We start from the raw sequence: 20,493 nt of genomic DNA on the forward strand, positions 1-20,493 counted from the left end.
GCTAGGGGGCTTTTTTGTTTTAACTCATTGTGTCAATAAAACACCCTAATCGAACTTGTCAACTTTTGTCTTTGTAGTGTATTTGTTTTCAAAATAAGAAAAATGTAGTTAAGGGCAATTTCCATGGAAAAACTCAGGAGTTTTGTCTAATTTTGTCAGGGGGGGCTAATAATTTTGATCACAACTGTAAATGTGTGGTTTATAGACCTACTCTATATGTAAAGAGTCTTGAGATAACTTTTATGATTTGGCACTATAAATAGAATTGAATTAGATCTTTAATTGTTCAAAATCAATTATTTGGACATAAACAGGTAGATTGAAGTTATAGTTGGCCCTCAGGTCAAAAATGATCCAACAAGCCTCTGTTAAACAGTGTTCCTCCAGTGCTATGCATTTTTTTCTGTGCTACAATATTAGATTTACGGAGTGGTGAGGTGATCAACCACATATCTTTTCGACATAATATAAGAACAAAGCAAATAATTTAAGTCCGAAAAATATACCTAGACTTAAAACTGTACCCCAGGATTATGTAATAAAGCAAGATCCACCTAAAGGCATCATGTCATGATTGTGTTGGCAAATATTCCCAGTTTGATGGTGATGGGTCTTCAAAAGTGATTCTTTGATTATTTCTTTTGCTTCCGAGCTACTCTCCAACCCGGCTTGCGCGTACAAATACAGTGTATGATGATGTTAGGAGAGCACTGCACTAAGGTGGACTGTTGTCTGCAAAAAAGTTAAGCTTACACTTACACTCAACCAATTCCTTATAAAATAAACTCATACAGCAGGAAATGACATGTACCTGTATAAGGAAACACTCGGGGTCACAGATTCCCTTAGCTTTTTTTTTTTTTAATATGTTGTATATATAGATGGTTCATCCATACACCAACCAAAAGCTTGAGACCTTCACGATAAGTCCAATTGTACATGCTTCAATGATGTATTCAATTGTACTTTCAGTGCTCACAAACATGTCCTGTAGCCAAACTGAACACCAAGAGCATTCTCTTTTTTCCTGAAATCAATAGTTTCTGAGTTGCCCACTGATCCACTCTGTAATCAGATGCGTGACAACCAGCCATTACAGAAGTCACTTGCAAAGTAACAAAGTTACAGCTGTTTTCATTTTAAATAGTCTTCAATTTAAAAAATTTGCAGTCTGATACAGAAGGCTAGGAGACCTGAACAATATGAAAGTGCTAGTCATTAATTTACAGAGATCAGGCATCACATAGTGCTATGAAGTATCCAATATGCTACATATGAATACAGCTGTTAACACCTTACGAATGCCTCTGGTTGTTTTTCAAGGCTACTTGAAAAATCAATAACCTTGGCTTGTATGTACATAAACATGAGCGTTTGTTTATGCAGAAAATAACGTATATATCACCACTACCAGAGGTATAATCTTATTACGGCCATTCGGCCACAACAGTGATAATGAAATATTAAGTCCCATTATCAATTTCTAACTGTTAATCCCCCAAATTTGTTTAAGTGGGAAAAAAAACAAAAGAGTTGCCGTCATGGTATCCCCTCCACACTGGGCTCCAGAAGACAACGTTGTTCAGAGCTTCTTCTCTTGCATCGTGCTCAAGTTCTTGGTTTGTTTTCCCCAGCCATTGGTTGCATTTTGGTTGCTTTCCCACATCTTCTGGTGCTATTTCCCATTTGACAGATTGAAGAATGACTGAGAAGAACCAGTTCGGGAACCACTAGTTAAGGGAACAACACAAGCTTTTTTTCACTTCACTACAATCAGTCACAGAGTAATAAAAAGTAGAACGGATGACTCAATTCATTCCTCCTGGAGCAGTGCCTCCAAAGTTGAAAGTAGATGGCACCACTGGCGCTGTGAACTTGTACCCGCCGTGTTTCTCGATCATCTTGGATTCTGTAATAAGATAATAAGCAACAGTTCTTAAAAATCACATGTGGGGGAGAAAAACTTGTTTCCATTAGGAAAGTGTTTTCTGTTCATATACCGACTCCCAAAAAGTTGACAATTTTACCTGTCAGGAAGTTCAAGATAAATATATTGTGATATGAAGGGTAAGGCTTTTACATTTTTCCCCTTTATCCCTGTTCACAGAACGCAAAAACATCATTTGGTAAAATAAGACTAGGTGCCACACAGTGTGATCAAACGTGTTTTGGGCATTTCATGAGTTTATTATATGTAAACAATAGAGAGATACAGGAAATGAAGGGAGAGAGAGACATGGGGAACAGACCCAAACACTACTGTTCATCAGCCCCTAAAAACCTTAGGCCATCACTTTGGCTCACAAGCACTGAGAGAAGCCATGCAGGCAGGAAGCTTCAGAGTACTAGCCTTTACCAACTGAATAAGGATTACAACACATTCTTTAATGCAGGTGGAAAATGTGATTTTTCTATTAAATCATCCCAGACTCGTGTGCTCTTTTATAGTGCCCATAAAGAGTCACAAAGGCAGCTTATAGCATCATGACAGAATGGGGTTTAATTGTAATCGCCTTTGTATTGAAGGTGAAGTCAGTAACATTCTATTAAAAATATGTTTTTTTCATATTTGCTGAAAATGTCACTGTACCCTGACAACACAATGACACTGTGTGAAAAAGTAATGCACTTGGGCTGCTGCTCTACTCGTCCACCGCAACCAACCTACAACGACCAATGAGAGCGGAGCAGTCTCTGACGCAGTGTCAATGACTGTTAATGAAACTAGCAAGCGCTGATCAAATATGAATCAGATTCTCTTACGGTACTCGACATTTCTTGGATAAAGTTCCATTTAGCTGTAAAATGAGAACTTTTGTCGGGCCGGTTCTTGGTTTTGTTAGGACTTGGTCACAAACTCATTTTACAGCTGAACGGTACGCTAAAATTTGTTTCTGAAAACACTCTGTTCAAGAATAGGGAATACATTGACAGAATATTGACTCATTTAGTCAGTGCTGCAGAGATTCAGTTTGATCTGGGTTAATGAGCAGTTATTGATATTACGTCAGACTGCTCTGGTTCTATCTTTCAGATGCCATTAGAAGCACACAGGGAGCAGCAGATCAGTGCAGGGGTACATGACTTTTTCACAGATCATACATCTCATATTGCGGTCAGGATAAATTTAAAAAAGCATTTTTTATAGAAAGTTACCATCTTCAGCTTCAATGTTTAAAATAAAAATGATAGGCAAAGCAATCAATAACAAAAAAGCAGGAATACTAGCATGTTAAAAAAATGCTTTATTGTCAGACTGAAGTGCCGCATCAGAGTTTAATTGGAAAATTGGACTGCAGTCTCAGCAGGCGCTCACCATGTGCTGCCCGTCTCTGGTCTGCAAGTGTGCCAATGTCCTGAAGGTGTTTGCCCTGATCCTCATCAAGGGCCTGTGTTAGTGCCTGGTACCATGCTGGGTCACGGCTCTGGATATCTGCATCACAGTAGAGTGAGATTAATGAATTGATATTTATCTGCTGAACCATTTAATTTGGATCTGCAAGGAATTAACATCAGCAGGTTGTCATCTCACTCTGTAGTATGGCTTTGAAGATCTGATATTCATCCACTAAGTTGTCTTCATCATCTACAGCGGTAGTGTAGCCCTCGAGTGCTGTTTCCTCAGCGTCGTCCTCCTCCCAGTCTTCATCATCTCCATCCTCTCCTGCCTGCTTCGCCAGCATCTCCAAGTACTCCTGGCCTTCCTCATCAATGTCATCCTCGTCGCTGCCCAGCTCGGCTACATTCATTCATTCAGAGAGTTTTAACGTCACTTAATTTCACTTATCTCACATTGCAGAGCAATACTGAACTTGGCTGCTGCACCACTGAATACTAAGAAATTATACTAATGCCTTACCGTTGTTCTCGTCATCCTCTTCACCATCTTCGTCATCATCATCCTCGTCATTCTCATGCTCTGCTCGACAGGCGTACGCTCTCTTGAGGCCGTTGAATAGTAGGATGGCTGCTGGAATAAGCTGGACGGCCACCTGGTTGACCACCTGAGGCCTATGTTCGAGGTCAATGAGGGCACAAAGTCCGAGAATGCACATCTTCCTGTCGTGGAGGCTGTGAGGGGAGTAACAGGGACAAGAAGTTAGTGGTTTCTGATAGCTGAATTAATATAGTGTAACTTATGTCAAAACTGTTGACACGTTTATACAAAGCAACTTGTGTGCTTTGGAGGCACTCAACTTATGCATTAAACAATGAAGATACTACCCAAAGAGTACATAAAATTGATCAAATAGGTCAAACAGCTCCATTTTAGAAAGTTTTTTATTTTATGTTATATACTTGTTACTAGTTGACTGAACAATTACTAGACAAATTCACTACTTTGGTAAAAGTAAATGGTTAAAAGATAATTTGGGGCTCTAGAGGTCAGCATTTCTCATGATGAAAATGAAAGATTCACAGTTGCAGCTATAGACCGCAAGTATGAAATTGAATGACTAGTGTTTGCAGTTAATAACAGGCTCAAAACGTTTATTGTTTGTCGGGATCAGTACAGTACTGCTGTGTTAACTTGCACTGTTGAGATACTCATGAAACTCTTACCCAAGAAAGCAGTCCACATCTTTGAGCCACTGGGTTATGAAGTGGTTAGTGATAGGCTCAGTGTTGTTTGGAAAACGTAGGTTCTCCAGAGTGTTGAGGAGAAGAGGGGGGCTGTAGTAAAGTGCAGCGATAGCCACCTGCAGGCACATAGTCCTCAGCTCGCTGGTCTTCACCTCCCGCGTCAAACGCTCCAATGCAGCAGCCACAAACAAGGGCACAACCTGCAACAACAGAAAGTTCATCATCAATAGAGCAAAACGGTCTTGTGAATATTATTACTACAAATCATCAGAACTGTAGGCATCCTGTGCAGCTTAAAAGAAGCTGTACTTGACATTCAGAGCATTAATACAGCAGCATACATTTGATATTTAAAGATATTGCGCAATGGCGTCCTGAGCAGAGAATCAAGTCATTCTGTGCGTTTTATAATCAGAGTTTATCTGTTTTGACAGCCAGTACGTCTGCGCGAGCATGTGGCCGTGAAAAATGCCAGTATTCCATGTATTGGGAAGTTTTTGTGAGATGGGTGGGGTCAATCCTAGTACACTCTTTCAGTATTTCGAGTCCAGCTCCTTTAAGTCTCTATAGTTCTGTCTCTTCTGCTTACCAATTTGAGGTGTACATTTTTAATATACTGACCTGGTCAATGCCACGACCTTTACACTGCAGAATGATCACCTCGAGCAGTTTGGCTGCATGGCACTCGGGGTCCTCGCCTGGATCACCTGTCAGGACCTGTGTGAAGTGACAGCAGGTAAACCTCCCAATACACACCGGCCCCCACGAATAATGAAAACACAGCCTGTTACATCATGCATTATCAACCATTATGCACCATTTTACCTTCTTGCACATGCTATAGATGATCTCCAGGTATTTGGTGTCAGACAGGAGAGTGTCTGTGTCAACTGTGACATAGTTGTGAAGAAGAGGCATCATATCTGAAACAGAAAAACATTCGCACAACTGAGTTTGAGTATGGATACGGCCCTTTTTATTTTACAGTTTTAAAATCTTTATACCTCACAGAAACCAACTTGGCATTCTTATGGGAATACAATCACTGGTTCTTATCCAGCCACACACCTGTGAAGTAATCAAATCCATCTTGCTGGAAGACTTCATATACCAGTGGAAGGAGCTGCCACATCTGTGGCGACACCTGCTGGCAGGTCAGGCTGTGGGCCAAAGACAGGATCTCCTCGTAGAACTCTGGGAAAGGAAAGAGGAAAGTAACCGGGCTGCTGCGATTAATCGTCCTAATCGATAGAATCAATAATTTGAGTGTACGCTTCTTTTTTCTAAAACGTTTCAAGATTTGGGCATTGCGCTGCACACGAGAGACCGGTATAGCAAATATAACTTTGTTGGTACTGGTTGACAGGCTTGGTAGTAAATCACATGAGTGTCGATCAATGTCAAGAAGTTAATGATAGGAGTAACAGGAACCAGCTTTAAAAGTGACATTTTTTGGGTGAATAAGTGCTGTGGATATAATTTATGCCGATGTGAAGAGTGGATCGAGTGGATTTTGGACTGTTAAAGTAACTGATAAATAAGCAAAATATATAAAGAAACTTTAAATTATTCCATTTGAGAAGAGAGTTTGGTGTTTATATCTATATAATGTAATTTAATATGTAAGGTTTGGTTCACCAAAACTGAATTAATGCGCCCCCCGTTTTATTTTAGCCAATTTCTTTATCATGTTGCTATTGCCATTTGAACCTGAAGTTTTGAATTTCAATATGTAAACGTGTTCCCTCTGGGATTCTTTTTTTCAGCAGCATGGGCAGGCCAACACCCCCCCTAGAAAGTAAGTCACTGAAGGTAAATATATCCGTTTATGATAATAGATAATCTCTTAGGTAGACAGGGTTTTAGTGCATCATGCAGGTGGAATGTGGAAGCACAGGGCGGACCTGCTTACCCAGTACATGTTGCTGCAGCACAGTGCCAATCACCTGCAGACAGATGCCCTCCAGCTGCTGGGTGATCTGAAACAGCATGAGGGTTAAAGGAAATGAGGACATTAAAGAGAAGGTACTGTAAAGCTGCCATGATCAAATCCTTGGATGGTCTAATTTCAACAGCATGTTCCTTAAAGTACAAATATTGGGATGCATCATCCAATACAAGGCAGGGAGTGACAATTAGTCACAAGTTTTGTTTATAATGTATAATAATATAATATTTATTTTTTTCACCACAAGCAAGTGCTTCTGTATATGTTAAGCATTTATCTAGTGTTAAACAAAATTGGTCATAAACGGTTTCAAAAAAGTTAGCAGAAAAAGTATAATTTCAGGATCCAATTTTTAAATCCAGGCTGTAACTATTAGTGATTAGCTATCTTTGCTTGATAACATGACCAGACATCCACATAATGTATTGAACAATGTATGAATTTAGTGAATGAGTAATCTATTTTCAGTCAAGTCAACTAGAAGCCATGAGGATAACCACGGCTTCATCGTTAATGTTTTGTCATTAATGTAATGTCCTCTAATGCACCAACAGAGGTTCCATTTAACAGGTTCAATTTCCCTGTAAATGCATTGGCCGGTAAAAAATAACTCTAATTCTCTGCAGCAAAGTAAACAACCTAAACTTCTGAACTGTCATACAATTAAAAACCCTCAGTGTAAAGTAATGGTAAAATTTAATGGCTTCTTGGCTTTAGGCACCGGCAGTCCTGTTTCAGCAGACATGGTGGCAGCGTGCCCCGGCACTATTTCTAGCGTCTACCTCAGCCTCTGAGTCATTTTGAACACAGTGAGAACAGAGCGTGTTCCCAGGAGCTGGTGGGTGGCTGAAGTGTGTTGGCAGGACACAGCCAACCAGAGCTGCTTCTGCACAGGAAGTGGCGCTGAGATGAGTGATCAACCTGGAAAGAGAGAGAGTGTGTGTGTGTGTGTGTAGGCAGTCTGTTAAGTAGTTATGCTGCTAACCTCCTTGTGGTCCTCCACCACACTTAGCAATGTGTCAATGGTGTTGAGGATGCCCATAGCAGTCACTGCCTTGTCATCTCCTCCCTCCTCATCAGGACCCGTCTGAATCACCTGGTTGAACGTCATGGCCTGACAAAGAGCAAAATCAGGGGCTATTAGGATTGTGTTTGTAGACATTTAGTGTCCATACATTTCACTATAAAAAGGCAGGAAGTCTGACTGATCTAGATTATTAAATAAAAGCTTACCACTGTCACTTTCTGAGATGCTAACATTTGGTATCTACCCCCAATGCATCCATATGAAAAAATATATGACTGTACATGATTTTACAAACTTCTGATAAGAGGAGAAAAGTAAATGTTTTCCAGGCACAATGCAAGTTTGGATAAAAATCCTAATCCAGAGCCTAGTTTCTTTTTTGGATTACTCAGTGAGTGACTTATTTTGGTTGCCCATACTCCATCTGAATGAAGTCAGGTTTTCATACAAAAGTATGGATCATCAGTTCCTCTTGAGGTCCCAGCTCTCTCCATACATTACAGCCCCAAGGAAGGTTAATAAACCACCTAGTGATGGCATCACGTGAAATGATTATGGCTGTCCTCAAAGAAATTCTTAGTCGACAAACATTCTTACTACTATTACTAATTTCATCAACTAAGACCAATACAAACAGTTGGAGGTAGCCCCAGAATCAATCACAAACATGTAGCTTCTTTACTGATTGCGCTTACCAAGTGCTGTGTCATCTCCACTGCAATTGGAGTCACCTCCTCACTGTATTCACAGATCATCTTCTGTATGACATTGGTGAGGTCATCGTTCTCCGTCTCCCTGACAATGTGCAGGAGTGCCTGCATCACTGGCCGGATGAATGGGGTGATGTATTCTTTGGCTAAAGACAAACACGCAAGTTAATTCAGACACTCCAAGAAAACCAGTAAATTACACATTCTTAAAAAGAAATACTCTATGTATTGAAAACACCAGCGGTACGACTTTACTTGCTCACCTTTCTCCTGGTTGCTGATGAGAACCTGAAGGGCAATAGCAGCCTCTACCTTAACAGGCATCTCATTGTCATTGATTAGACAAAGGCGGGTCAGCTCAAGAGCCGTCTGCAGGTTCTGGTCACTTTTAAACTTCACCTCACAGAAGTAATGCAACACCCAGCAAGCCTGTGCGAAAACAAAAAAAGCGGAGCATTGAGACAATTTAACGAGGGTGTGTTAATTCAAAGCCACCTTATTCGGATATGTTAACACATGAGTCTTAGGTCTGTCTGTTGGGAAATTATCTCTTACTCTGGCTCTCATGTAGCCCAGTTCACTGCGGAAAAGGGGGAAGACGTGATTCTGCAGCATGAACTCCATCTGGTCCTTATAAATCTTTTTCTGTGTTGAGAAAAAAAGAAAATTGGTTGATGATAACTCTACATTATCAGTGCTTAAATATTTGTGCCACAACTATGAAATATTAAACTTTATTTCAATAGCCTGCCAAGCAACAACCCAATACGAGGGCAAAAAACAGGAAGGTGCTATGAAAATCTGCATCATGTTACAAATGTTGAACACCTGTTTTACACTTTTAATTTGTGTTGAAATGAAGAATTGTCAAGGAAGTAGTGCTAACAGCAGCTGACAGTTTACCTTAAGCAGGATTTCAGCCAAAGAGCCAATCATGTGGAGGGCACCATCCTTTTTCCTGGGGTCAGAGGCGGGTTCAGTGAGAATTTGGTAGCAGAAGCCCATTGTCTTTTGTAGCACCTAAACAGAGCAAGAACATCCAGGATTAGGCCTTGTTAAATATGAAGTTTGGGGACAGAGGCAGAATCCGTTTGATTTTTCCATTATTGGGATTTTCTTTCTAACTTAACAAAAATCAAGGCCGCAAGGAAGATATGCACACAATGATTTCAACTCACCTCTTTCCTCTTGTTGCAGGCAGTGAAGAGGAGTGTCTGGGCTGCTGTTGTTGGAGAGATGAAGTCCTCAAATACATCTAAGGGGGACAGCAGAGATCAGACAAATGGTTAATCACCGGTGCACCGGAACCCTTTTGATTACAGAAACTAGCCTTCTCTGCTTACCAAATTTCATGCGGATGTACTCGTATGGATCCTCCTGCCACAGTTCCTCGTCGCTGTCTGTGTAACACATGAGGGGGAAGACCACATCCTGAATGATGCCCTGAAAAACACAATTCAGAATCAAAATCAGAGAGTGCTATATACATTTTTGTTACAACACAACATCTAAGACTTGTCATTTACTGTATTATGAAATGTTTACTGGATATCCAGACATTTTGTATTTGTACCTGGATGTGTGGTTTAAGGTTTCTCCATGTCAGAGCATGTGCAATGCCCTGGTTGATGTAGTTGAGTGTCTGTTGGAGTACTCTGGGAGCCACGTATTGCTTTTCCTTGTACTGGTATAACACTTTCAGCAGCACCTAATAGACAAGTCAAACAAACACCTTACATTTGTAAAGTTCACTTCAAAAAGACACACCGTGTCACAGTCTGACGAGAGAGCCGCTGCTTACATTACACCTTCATAAGTTCTTACCTGCTGTGCGGGAACGGCATATTCTTTAAGGAAAAGTTCAGCAAACTCTGCATACTCTTTGGTAGTGTTGCCTGGGCTTCCATACCTGAAGAGATGGTTAAATATAGTGAGTATTATTGTTAATTGTGTTTGAGCGATTTCCTAAAAAGGAGCCCCAATTATTAGATTTTTACCTCTCGAACAGCCGAGCCAAGATGTGAAGGGCCCACTTCTTACACTTCCACCATGGCAGCTCAGGCCGCTCATCTTCCTCTATCTGCATTGTCTCCTGCACAGACCAGACACACAAGCACCGTCAGATTGTGGAGAACTGGAATGGTTACATCTTGGAAACAAACAACTGGTAAGTAGTTATTGGTATTATTAGTGTGGTATCAATCACCGGAGGCACGTCTCTATCAACTACTGTCTTAAGGATTTCCATCCACTCCGTCAGGTTCTGTCTATTGATGAGTTCCAGGGGGAGATTGTACTGTGGAGACAAGAGCACAAATCTTTCTAAATATTCCTCTATATAAATCAGATATTTAGATATGTTCACACCAAATGGGGAGATTATAGATTTAATTTCAATGAATGAACCAGACTTATTTTCAACTTTAGCGGTGTATCATCATTACTGGCTGACCAGACATTTCTCTTTAGAAAAGTTCTCATTCGTCTAAAACACAGCTAAAAATAAGCTGCTAGGAGCTGTGACATTACCTGGAAGAGGGCATAGAGGATTTTGAAGATCTGTTTCTGTATGAGGACAGAGTCACTGGAGTGGTCAGGGAGCAGCTGGATAAAGCGTTCTTTCAGCATGGGCATGAAGATGTGCATGGCAGCCACCAGAGGTTGACGCTCTTCCGGTTTCTTATATCTGTTTCGCACACAAGTTAGCCACATGAGCACAATGTTAACCATGTGTTATGAAACTGTATTAAAATTAAGTTTGAGAACGTTGACTTACTCATAGTTTTTGACAAGCTGGTAAAGGCAGAGCAAGATGCCCAGCCATCCCGCGCTGTTGTCTGACTGCAGGTAGAAGCCGATCTTGTCCACGATGGTCGTCCACTTACCGGGGTAGTCATGCTTGATCATGTGGTGGATACATGTTGTCAACTGGACCCTGACCATTTCAAAAGCACAGTTTTAGATCGGGTGATTTAGAAGGTGTCAGAATACTGTATGCAAAATCGAAAAGAGTGACTGGGAGGGAACATAGATGGATGGAAACAAAAAATCTCCTGAGTTCCTCTCACTCTACTCAGCCAGCAGGGTGTGTGTGTGGTTACCTGATGCGCTCGGGGGAGTGGATGATGGCCTCCACTATGTTGTCTCGAATGAACAGCCTGTCCTCGTCAGGGATGTTATTGACAGGAGTCTCTGTAGATGAACCGTCGCCATCACTCCAGTGCTGAGTTATCATGTTCTTAAGGTAAATCACACCTAGAGACAGAGAGAAATCAAAAGGATCAGCCCTTTAAGAGCAAAACGGCAAAAACCTTGTATGAATGCTGACATACCAATAAAATACTGAAATATTGAGGGTTTTTTTGGCCCATTAACACCAACACCTTATGTTTAGTCAAATAAGTTATTAATGAAACCATCAAGCCGGAAAAGGGGAAGAGAGTCACATGACCATGCAGCCATTTGATGTGCACCTCCCCTAAAAGCAAATTTATGATTCAATTAATGTTTTTGCAAGATACAAAAACTTCTACATTTCAGTTTGAGATATTTTACTTTGGTAAATACTTTTAAGACCAAAACATAGACATTTTTGGAATATAATTTTACTGTATTAATCATCATATTGATTTGAAGTTTGAAAAGAAAAAGCATATACTACATTGCACATTAGAACCATTCAGCTCTCCATCTCATATAGGAAATACAGTCCTCTGTAAAGCAGCTTACTGATAAACTACAAAGTAACTAAACCTCCATGTACGGTTCGTGTACAGCCTCATGCAACTCCCAAATGCGCACCCGTCATATTGACTGCATTTGCATCATGACTGTGTACAGCACCGTAGTGTAAATTCAAAACCACCTCAAGCCTGAGCTGCAGGAATAAATACTTCCATCTGTAGTTCAGTAGTTTTGAATGTGGCACAAGGGTGTCAGCTGGGTTCACATCTACATCGGGGATGTGATGCCCACTGAGTTCTGTGGCTTGTAGGGAGAGGCATCTGAGGGAGCGGAGGAGCGAGGGCTGGGAGGCTGCCATCAGACTGCTGACACAAATGTCTACACCGCTGGCGAGGCAATCATAATCCAGCCTATCAATGCTGACAGAGCATCCCCCCCCCCTCCACATATGACCACCAAACTACACTATCGCCCAACACTGCGAAGCCACTAAGAATCTGTCATAAATTAAGATTCATGGACAGGAGGAAAATTAATTCTTGAACACATCTAGCTGAATAAATTAACGATAGAAAATGGCAAATATAAGAAAACAGTACAGAACTTTTTTTTTTTTTTAAGTTAAAAGATTTAGGAGCGCATAAAGCAAAAAAGGGCCTTTTTCAGCATCTCAAAAGGAGATTTTCCGCTTTGCTTTATATCCTATTCAAGTGGATATCTTTTAGTTTGGGATCGACAAAACAAGACATTTAAAGCCATCACCTTGGACAAAACTTGGATGGACACAAATATTATGTGACATTTTATAAACCAAACAATAAACCAAGAAAATAACAGGCTTATTAATCAATAGTGTAAATAATCAGTTGCAGTCCTCCTGTAGGGAGTGAGGTTGTCGTGGATTATCAATTTTAAAGAGACCTCAGTGTCTCTTAAGAATCACGTGCTGTGGGCCAACAACATTACACAAACAATGACCTCATGTGTGCAATCATTGTATGTGTGCATTCAAAAAGCCTACTACAATCTCCACAGTGAGCACTCTAAATCTAAACAAACATGCAAACCAAATGCTTTAAAGGGTCAGTTCCACCTGATCACTCATAGCTGTGCAGAATGTATAGTTATTGTTTTTTGTAAAGTAAAAGTTCTTCCTTCTGTCACACGAAAACAATTGAGATGAATGGAATTTAATTTGTGGTCAAAACAAACAAAAAAATATATCTAGAAACTCCAGCCGTACATCAACAATTGTTGACAGCAACGTCATTTGTCAATGCTGTGGCTACAAAACACAATTTAATTTACCTTTATTTGTATTCGGTTGGCAGCAGAAATCTCAACACATACTTTTCCTTCTGCCAATACTGATTCAAAAACAACTCAATTCAATTGCGTGGTCTGATATAACAACAACGAATGCCTTTGTTCAATATATTCTCAGAAAATCATGTTATAACTGCCAATCACATAAAATGAATATAAGAGCGGAGTGACAGTGAATGGCAGCATCTTTTATGTTGGCCTGCCTACCAGTATCAAGCCAGACAGGAGCTAAATGAATAACAACTTAAGTGTATTGACTAGGCATAGGTGCCAACACAATGAGTTAAGATAATGTAAGTTTGTAGTCATCTTCACTGTGATATTATTCATACTGCTTCTGTACAGTCTGGGAGAGCTGCTGCTCCTCTATTCTGCTTTAAACACTGTCAGACATTTTTCCTACAGCTGGAGAAGTAATTTATTGCACAAGAGCACTATAACGGCTCTATAACAGCTTAATTTGCTAGTACAGCTATGAATACTTGGAAGATGGGCACAAAAAGATTCAGATACTATCTGTATACTTTCTGTACCAATTTTGTTTAAGAATTTAACTCAACGTTGATTCTTCTCTCCATTGACACCTTCCTCACAGGGCAGCATCTGACTAAAGCAAAACAAGCTATATTTAACACACTCCACGTGTCCACTGCTCTTCAGTGTGGTACTTTAGCCTTACAGAACACAACTGTGAGTCATGTAACATTGTTTAATTGTCTTTTCTGAAGATATTATACAAGTGACCTGTTTAACTTGGGATCATGGAAAATATCTAGTATGACATAATAGAATTGGACAAAATTGGACTCAGATGCAGCATAAAGTGGTAAGTCACACTGACACAGGTGTTTTTGGTAACCTTATGTGGACCGGACCCATCTAATACTTTATACTACTAATCAAGCCACAGAACTACAAGCAGGTGTTTTGCAATGCCAAAATCCATATTTTCCATCGAAATGTGAGCCTCCTAGCATATATAGATCTCATCCAAACAGGCATACAAAGATTGAAAAGGCAGAGGCAGAAAAATTACAACTATGATAAGCGTTTTTAAATGTTATTAGAAACCCGGTGTATTCGCTTTTTTGACTGTTGGGAGAATAGCTTTGATGTTTGTTTTGTTTTTTACTAGAGCACCTTTAGCACCTTAACCCAAACCGGTCTGTGTTGACTCTTCACCTCAGCTTTAAAAGTCATAACACTGTGATTATACCAATCAGATAGAAGGGACTGAATCTTCATTTTCGAGTGATTAATATCAGAGATTAACATTTCACATGAATAATATAAGCCGAGCCAATTCTATACTCCATCTGGTTTTCATATATGATCATCTTTTGGCAAGTGCAAACTATTTTTATACCAGAGTTTAGACTCACCTGCTTGCCTGACGGGCAAATCCAGCTGATCAGACATAGTGACACGCAGCAGAGTGGACACAAAGTTTACCTGGGTGTGACCCTGAAAATCAGAATTGAGAACAGCTGAATGTAAACCGGTTATAAACACTGAAAGAACATGAAGAATCTCACTTCTCATACAGTTGTGTGAAGTATGTTTCATATTATTTTGCATAAACCCTACTTCCAGTTATTAATAGTGTTCTGCTGTAATGCACTGCTGTTCTGTTGGGAAGTAACTGACTTTAAGCTACTTGTTAAATATGCTGCAATCAAAGGAACATGGTTAATTATTTGGTAACTTAAGTACACAGCGTTTGCTGTACAGGTGGTTTTAGTCATATGAAGACTGTTGCCAAGTGAATGACAACAAAAATGGACATTGCATTGATGAAGAACTTTGTGCTTTGATGCTTTTCAAAATACCTAGCATGTGTCTATTATCTTTTTCGAAAATACCATGACATATCAAATCCAAGTCAATGTTCTGATTTAAAACATGTTTCAGTGAAAGTCAAAGGCCAGGTTTACAACTCATATTTCTGAGTTATTGCCTCCTCCAGAAGTAAATCTACAATAGGTTGGTCCCTGTGAAGTTGTAAAGGTGATAAATTACGAGATGGCTAGATGATTTATCAGATGTTTTAAAATATATTCCTAATATTTTCTTTCAACCACAATGCAGTTACAATGTCTAAACATATTTTAACCTTACATTAATCATGTAATGTGTCTGAGCATTTTGTTAAGCATTGTTACATTTTTATCTGGCCATTTCGCCATGAAAAACAAAGTCAGAATGTATGACTAAGCAAAGCACTGCATTTAGAAACTATGCACTCCAACACATTTACTACATCCTCCTTCAGAAGACGTGATTTTTTTTGGTTCTGTACACAACTCCAATAACTCCAGGCAGCTACTCCCCAAGCTATGCCATTCAAGTGAACCTTCACTATCAATGCATGATGTGGGTGTAAAAAAACAAAAATAAAAAACAACCCAAGCCAGTGAATTTGGGAACACAGATGTAGACCAACACTGAGCTTAATCATGATTTTGTGATTTGACTGGCCAATGCACAGGGTCACAAAAGTGGGCTTTAAAACAATGTTGGGTCCCTGCCCTGCTTGAATTCACTCTCCATAACCAATGAGAGAAAGAGACCAAACCAACCACCGAAGTTATTAGAAATCATGTCATGAACTTGATTGTTCTATATAGGACACTGTATACTAACTAATTGATAGACATTTTGGAAGGGACACTATGCAAACCATTCACCCCACCCCTCCCCTAACTGTATATCATATCTGATATCCTATTCTGTCTAAATCTTAGCCATTAAACTTTTTTCTGACACGTAATTTCTACAGAGAAATTAATTAAAATCATGGCCTTAAAGGCTTCAAGTTATTTTATTTAGGACACTGTATACCTACTAACTGATTTGGACAGTTTTGGGAAACTATGCAAACATTTAATCTCCCCTTAACTATATATTGTGTCAAATAAGATAGAAGACTCCATTGCCTCAAGTTATAATCAAAGTTATCCCATTCTGTCTAAATCTTAGTCATTAAAACTTCATTCTTACACGTAATTTCTACGGCACCTAAAACACTTCATTTTAGTGTTTTTCCACATCATACTTTTATTGCGAATGAGGCAGAACAGCTTTAAATAAAACCAGGACAGTGCGGCTAGTTAACATTAGCTCATGGACCTCGGCTAACGTAAAACTCCATTTTAGGATTTTTTTAAATTGGTAACTATAAAGTCTCTTATCTGACATTAAGTGTGGCAAACAGCAGCAAATGTTGTCTCTTTTAAAATCTTATTGCGTTGTTGAATAATAATAATGTCATCACTTTCAGGGTTTGTCCCAGTGACACGTGAGCAGCAGCTTTGTAGCAGCAGCTCACCCAACATGTAGCTAAGTTAGCTTAGCTTGTATTAGCTACACGGCTACATCAGTATCCTGCTGTTAAATACGCTAACTAGCACATGTCCAGGCTTTCACTCAATTTACTTGTTGTTCAACACACCCGCCATATTATTCTTGTGTCGTGTCAGCTCCGAAATGTGGTCAAAACTTCACAGAAACAAGTGTGTGACGGGCTAATAATGATCTCAGCAGCGGGGCGAGGAGAAGCTAGCTCGGTTAGCATTAGCGACACAGCTGGCTCGTGATGAAGCTACGTTGACGTTCGTTACTGGCACGCGAGCGTGTCATCGAAATTAGACAAATATATTTAATTTATGGCAAAAGATTGGTGATAAGACTGGAGGGCATGAGAAGGAGTGTCGGGTAGCGGATTTAGCTCTTGATCTGTGAGGGTAACGGTACCGGAGCCCAGTCTGCGTGATCGCACCATCTTGATGTTGTGAACGGCCGAGGCCCGAGCTGAGACCGCGCCATAACCTCCATCACCGTTGATCTCAACTTTTTACCTCGTTCAGCTGTCTCTCGGCAGCCTCACGCAGATTGGGGTCCATCGTCCCCCGAAGGGCCTCGACCAATGCCTCAGGATCCATTTCGAAAACTCTGTTTTACGGCTCGGATTTTTAAGATTTCAGACGTCTATCAGTTCCCAGTCACTGCGCACATGGACGCACGGCTCTCCGGTTACCCGGCGCGAAAGGAAGCAGTGAATAAAGTACCCGGATAGATCAGCGCCAAATTTGTGCAACACGAACATCCGGCGGCGACCGCACATCTATTTTATGGGAGTTGTAGTTTCCAGCATAACTTTAGTACAACCAAATGGCTAAGCTCTCCAAAAGCCAAAGAAATGCGATTTAAAATGTTGAATAGACAGGATTCACACTAAGAAGAATATCTGGTATTGAGGTCGACTCCTGTTAGTTAGTTTGTTAGTGAGGTGGTTTGTTAGTGAGTTAGTTTGTTAGTGAGTTTGTTTGATAGTTTGTTAGTGAGTTTGTTTGTTAGTGAGTTAGTTTGTTAGTGAGTTTGTTTGATAGTTTGTTAGTGAGTTTGTTTGTTAGTTAGTTAGTGAGTTAGTTTGTTAGTGAGTTTGTTTGATAGTTTGTTAGTGAGTTTGTTTGTTAGTTAGTTAGTGAGTTAGTTTGTTAGTTAGTTAGTGAGTTAGTTTGTTAGTGAGTTTGTTTGTTAGTTTTAGTTGGTTAGTTTGTGAGTTAGATTGTTTGTTTGTTTGTTAGTTGGTTAGTTTGTTTGTTTGTTAGGGAGTTAGTTTGTTAGTTGGTTTGTTTGTTAGTTAGTTAGTTTGTCCCCTTAGGGGAATTCTTTTTCACAGTACAAACATTTGTGGCACATGAAAAACACAGCTCATACGTATTTCAGAAAAACACAGATATACAGTCTGTGTTACTTCTGTCTTAAGGATCCTGAAACAAGTGAACATCAATTTTATTCATATCCAACAATACCAATTCAATTCTGGACAGTATTGACAATATCACATTATTTGACGCACAACAAATTCTAATTTACAAATATAGCCTTTCTAAAGAAGTGTCAACATTATAATATTTATGGGTAAATATCATATTACAAATCAGAAACTGTCACTAAATTGATTTCAAATTAATTCAATAAATATCGTTCTTCTTTTCTTCAACATTAGCTGATACAAACCAGCAATTTTAAAATATTTGCCATTCTATGTCACCATTTTTACTGTTTTGAATAAGATATCTGTGTTTTATTGTAAGGGTCTCAAAATACAAATGATGTGTGATACATTGATTTATTTGAGTATATAAACTATTTTAGGACTGTTATACTGACTGATAATGCCTTGCCTTAAGTATTTTTACTTTATGTATGTATTATGTATTTGCCTTGCCGCTTTGTTTTTTGTTTTTGAGAAATGCAAATTCAATGATTCTATGAGTGGATGTAATGTACTGAACTGTCCTAAATAAAGTTTTGGAGGAAAAACAACAACCTGCCCATGTTATGTACAAAGAGAAAGGGAAGGTGAATAAAACATGTTGAATAATGATCATACTGTATAGATTAAGACAAGTCAACAGGCCTAGCAATAAAAAAGCTCTGGGTGCAGTTATAGTATTGTATTGAAGTTTAAAATGTTGGTATCATGACAACCTTATGACTAAGACAAACTTGTTACCCACTATATATCAATAACCTTCAAAAGAGTGTAGACGATGGTTGTCTCACTGGTCAGGGCACCGTGATTCTTCGCATTTACATTTCACTGATTTTTACCTCTCTGTCAATCAAATATGAACAATATCTGAGGCCGAATTTAACGGATTGAACGGTATGCTGGTCTAGTTTATCTAAGTCTGTCATTTTAGAGAGAAGAACATATTCACTTTGCAGGTTATCCAAAAGAATGAGGCAGCAATTCAGAGTATAAATCTGGGGGATGGTTGAAAATTCAGTAATCTGTGTTTTGTCAGATTTTATTTAAAAAGGTGTGTGATTGTAGCTATATCATATTATTCCACTGCACTGGTTAGAATTTTGTAGGCATAGTCTAAATATGACTTTGTTGGGAGAAGTATTTTAATCTTATACTAGAGCAAAAGTAGCAATGCAATGTTAAAATACCACAATGCAAATCCTACATTCAAAGTATTAGCCTACCTAAATAGAACACACAAAATGCTATTAACATGCATCATTGCATAATTATTAAAGATGCATTAACAAGCGTTTAATGGTGTAACTGATCAAGGTGGAACTAACTTTATTTACTTTTGGCAGCCTAATCTGTAACATTTAAGTGAATATGATAGGCTGCTGTCAAGTACATGGAGTTTAATTAAAGGTCCTATGTTCATCTGATGGGAACACTTAAAAATAGCTAGAGATTTTACTTACTACTTTATATTATTTGTATTAAACTTTATTTAATCAGGATATTCCCATTGAGATTTAAAATCTCTTTTCCAAGGGAGTCCTGGCCAAGACAGCAGCATAAAACGTACAAGTATCATATATAAAAACAAAAACAACACACAACTAAACATGATAAAATAACAGTAAAAATAAATGATTAAACAGATCAGGGCTCAGAAAGAGTACATTTACAAATCGTATTCAAAAAGTCCTTAATCCTGCTTTTGAAATGGTCCATGCTGATGAGGGATTCCAGTTTGAAATGATCCTGTAGTATATCCTGTATATTCAAAAGCACTTTCACCAAACACACTGTTGGTTCGAGGAACATTGACCATAATAAGGCTGCTGGAGCGGGTGGTGCAGGTTCTGGTGTTTTTAGGAGCCAGTATAGAAAACACAGATAGGATGGAAGTTGATGTATAAATAGCCTTATTGAGAAACACACACCAATGCTCCATTCTACGGGTGTGTAATGAAGATAGTCCAACTTTCTCATACAGAGTGCAATGGTGTGTTCGGAAACAGGAATTAGAGATGAATCATAAAGCAGCATGGTACACAGAATCCAGCATTTTTAAAGATGACGTATTTGCATGCATGTACAAAATACCACTGTAGTCAATAACAGATAAAATAACGGCTTAGATAATTTTTCCCCACTAGCACTAAAAGAAAAACAACATTTATTCGTATACAAAAAAACTGAACTTCACCCTGAGTTTTTTTTGTAAGGCACTCAATATGGTGTTTAAAAGACAGATTGTTATTGAAAGTTACAATTTAGAAGTTATTTACATTTGTCTTACACAGATTGACGATCCTTAATTGCACTTTCTAAAGACGAGACATAGTTATAAATGATGGCATCATCTGCATAAAAATTGAATTTTGTATTTGTGACATTGCTACACAAATCGTTAATATAGATAGTAAATTAAATAGGTCCCAAAATA

At 39.0% G+C, this 20,493-nt stretch overlaps 1 protein-coding gene across 1 annotated transcript; it reads right to left on the reverse strand.

Annotated features, from left to right (window-relative positions):
• Window positions 1-853: 853 nt before the first annotated feature.
• ipo7 (importin 7) lies at window positions 854-17,313 on the reverse strand. Its single transcript, XM_083913819.1, has 25 exons — window positions 17,137-17,313; window positions 14,662-14,743; window positions 11,371-11,524; window positions 11,046-11,204; window positions 10,799-10,955; window positions 10,476-10,565; window positions 10,267-10,361; window positions 10,094-10,178; window positions 9,843-9,977; window positions 9,613-9,712; window positions 9,448-9,524; window positions 9,173-9,289; window positions 8,825-8,914; window positions 8,533-8,698; window positions 8,255-8,415; window positions 7,518-7,646; window positions 6,497-6,563; window positions 5,653-5,778; window positions 5,410-5,507; window positions 5,206-5,301; window positions 4,564-4,784; window positions 3,860-4,071; window positions 3,533-3,739; window positions 3,317-3,433; window positions 854-1,909 (listed from the first exon to the last, which is right to left on the reverse strand). The coding sequence occupies exons 1-25, from the start codon at window positions 17,218-17,220 to the stop codon at window positions 1,809-1,811; spliced, it is 3,126 nt and encodes a 1,041-aa protein (XP_083769945.1). The 5' UTR covers window positions 17,221-17,313; the 3' UTR covers window positions 854-1,808.
• Window positions 17,314-20,493: the final 3,180 nt, after the last annotated feature.

Source organism: Echiichthys vipera, assembly GCF_963691815.1.
Source record: "Echiichthys vipera genome assembly, chromosome: 1".
Classification (NCBI taxonomy): Eukaryota; Metazoa; Chordata; class Actinopteri; order Perciformes; family Trachinidae; genus Echiichthys; species Echiichthys vipera.

Bases quoted from the DNA above. Each gene is read 5' to 3' on its own strand.
- ipo7 (XM_083913819.1), bottom strand. From the start codon at position 17,220: ATGGATCCTGAGGCATTGGTCGAGGCCCTTCGGGGGACGATGGACCCC. The intron at 6,564-7,517 runs GTTAGCAGCATA...ATGCTGTTTCAG, and splicing joins TGGTGGAGGACCACAAGGAG to ATCACCCAGCAGCTGGAGGG. The intron at 5,302-5,409 runs GTAAAATGGTGC...CACTTCACACAG, and splicing joins TCTATAGCATGTGCAAGAAG to GTCCTGACAGGTGATCCAGG.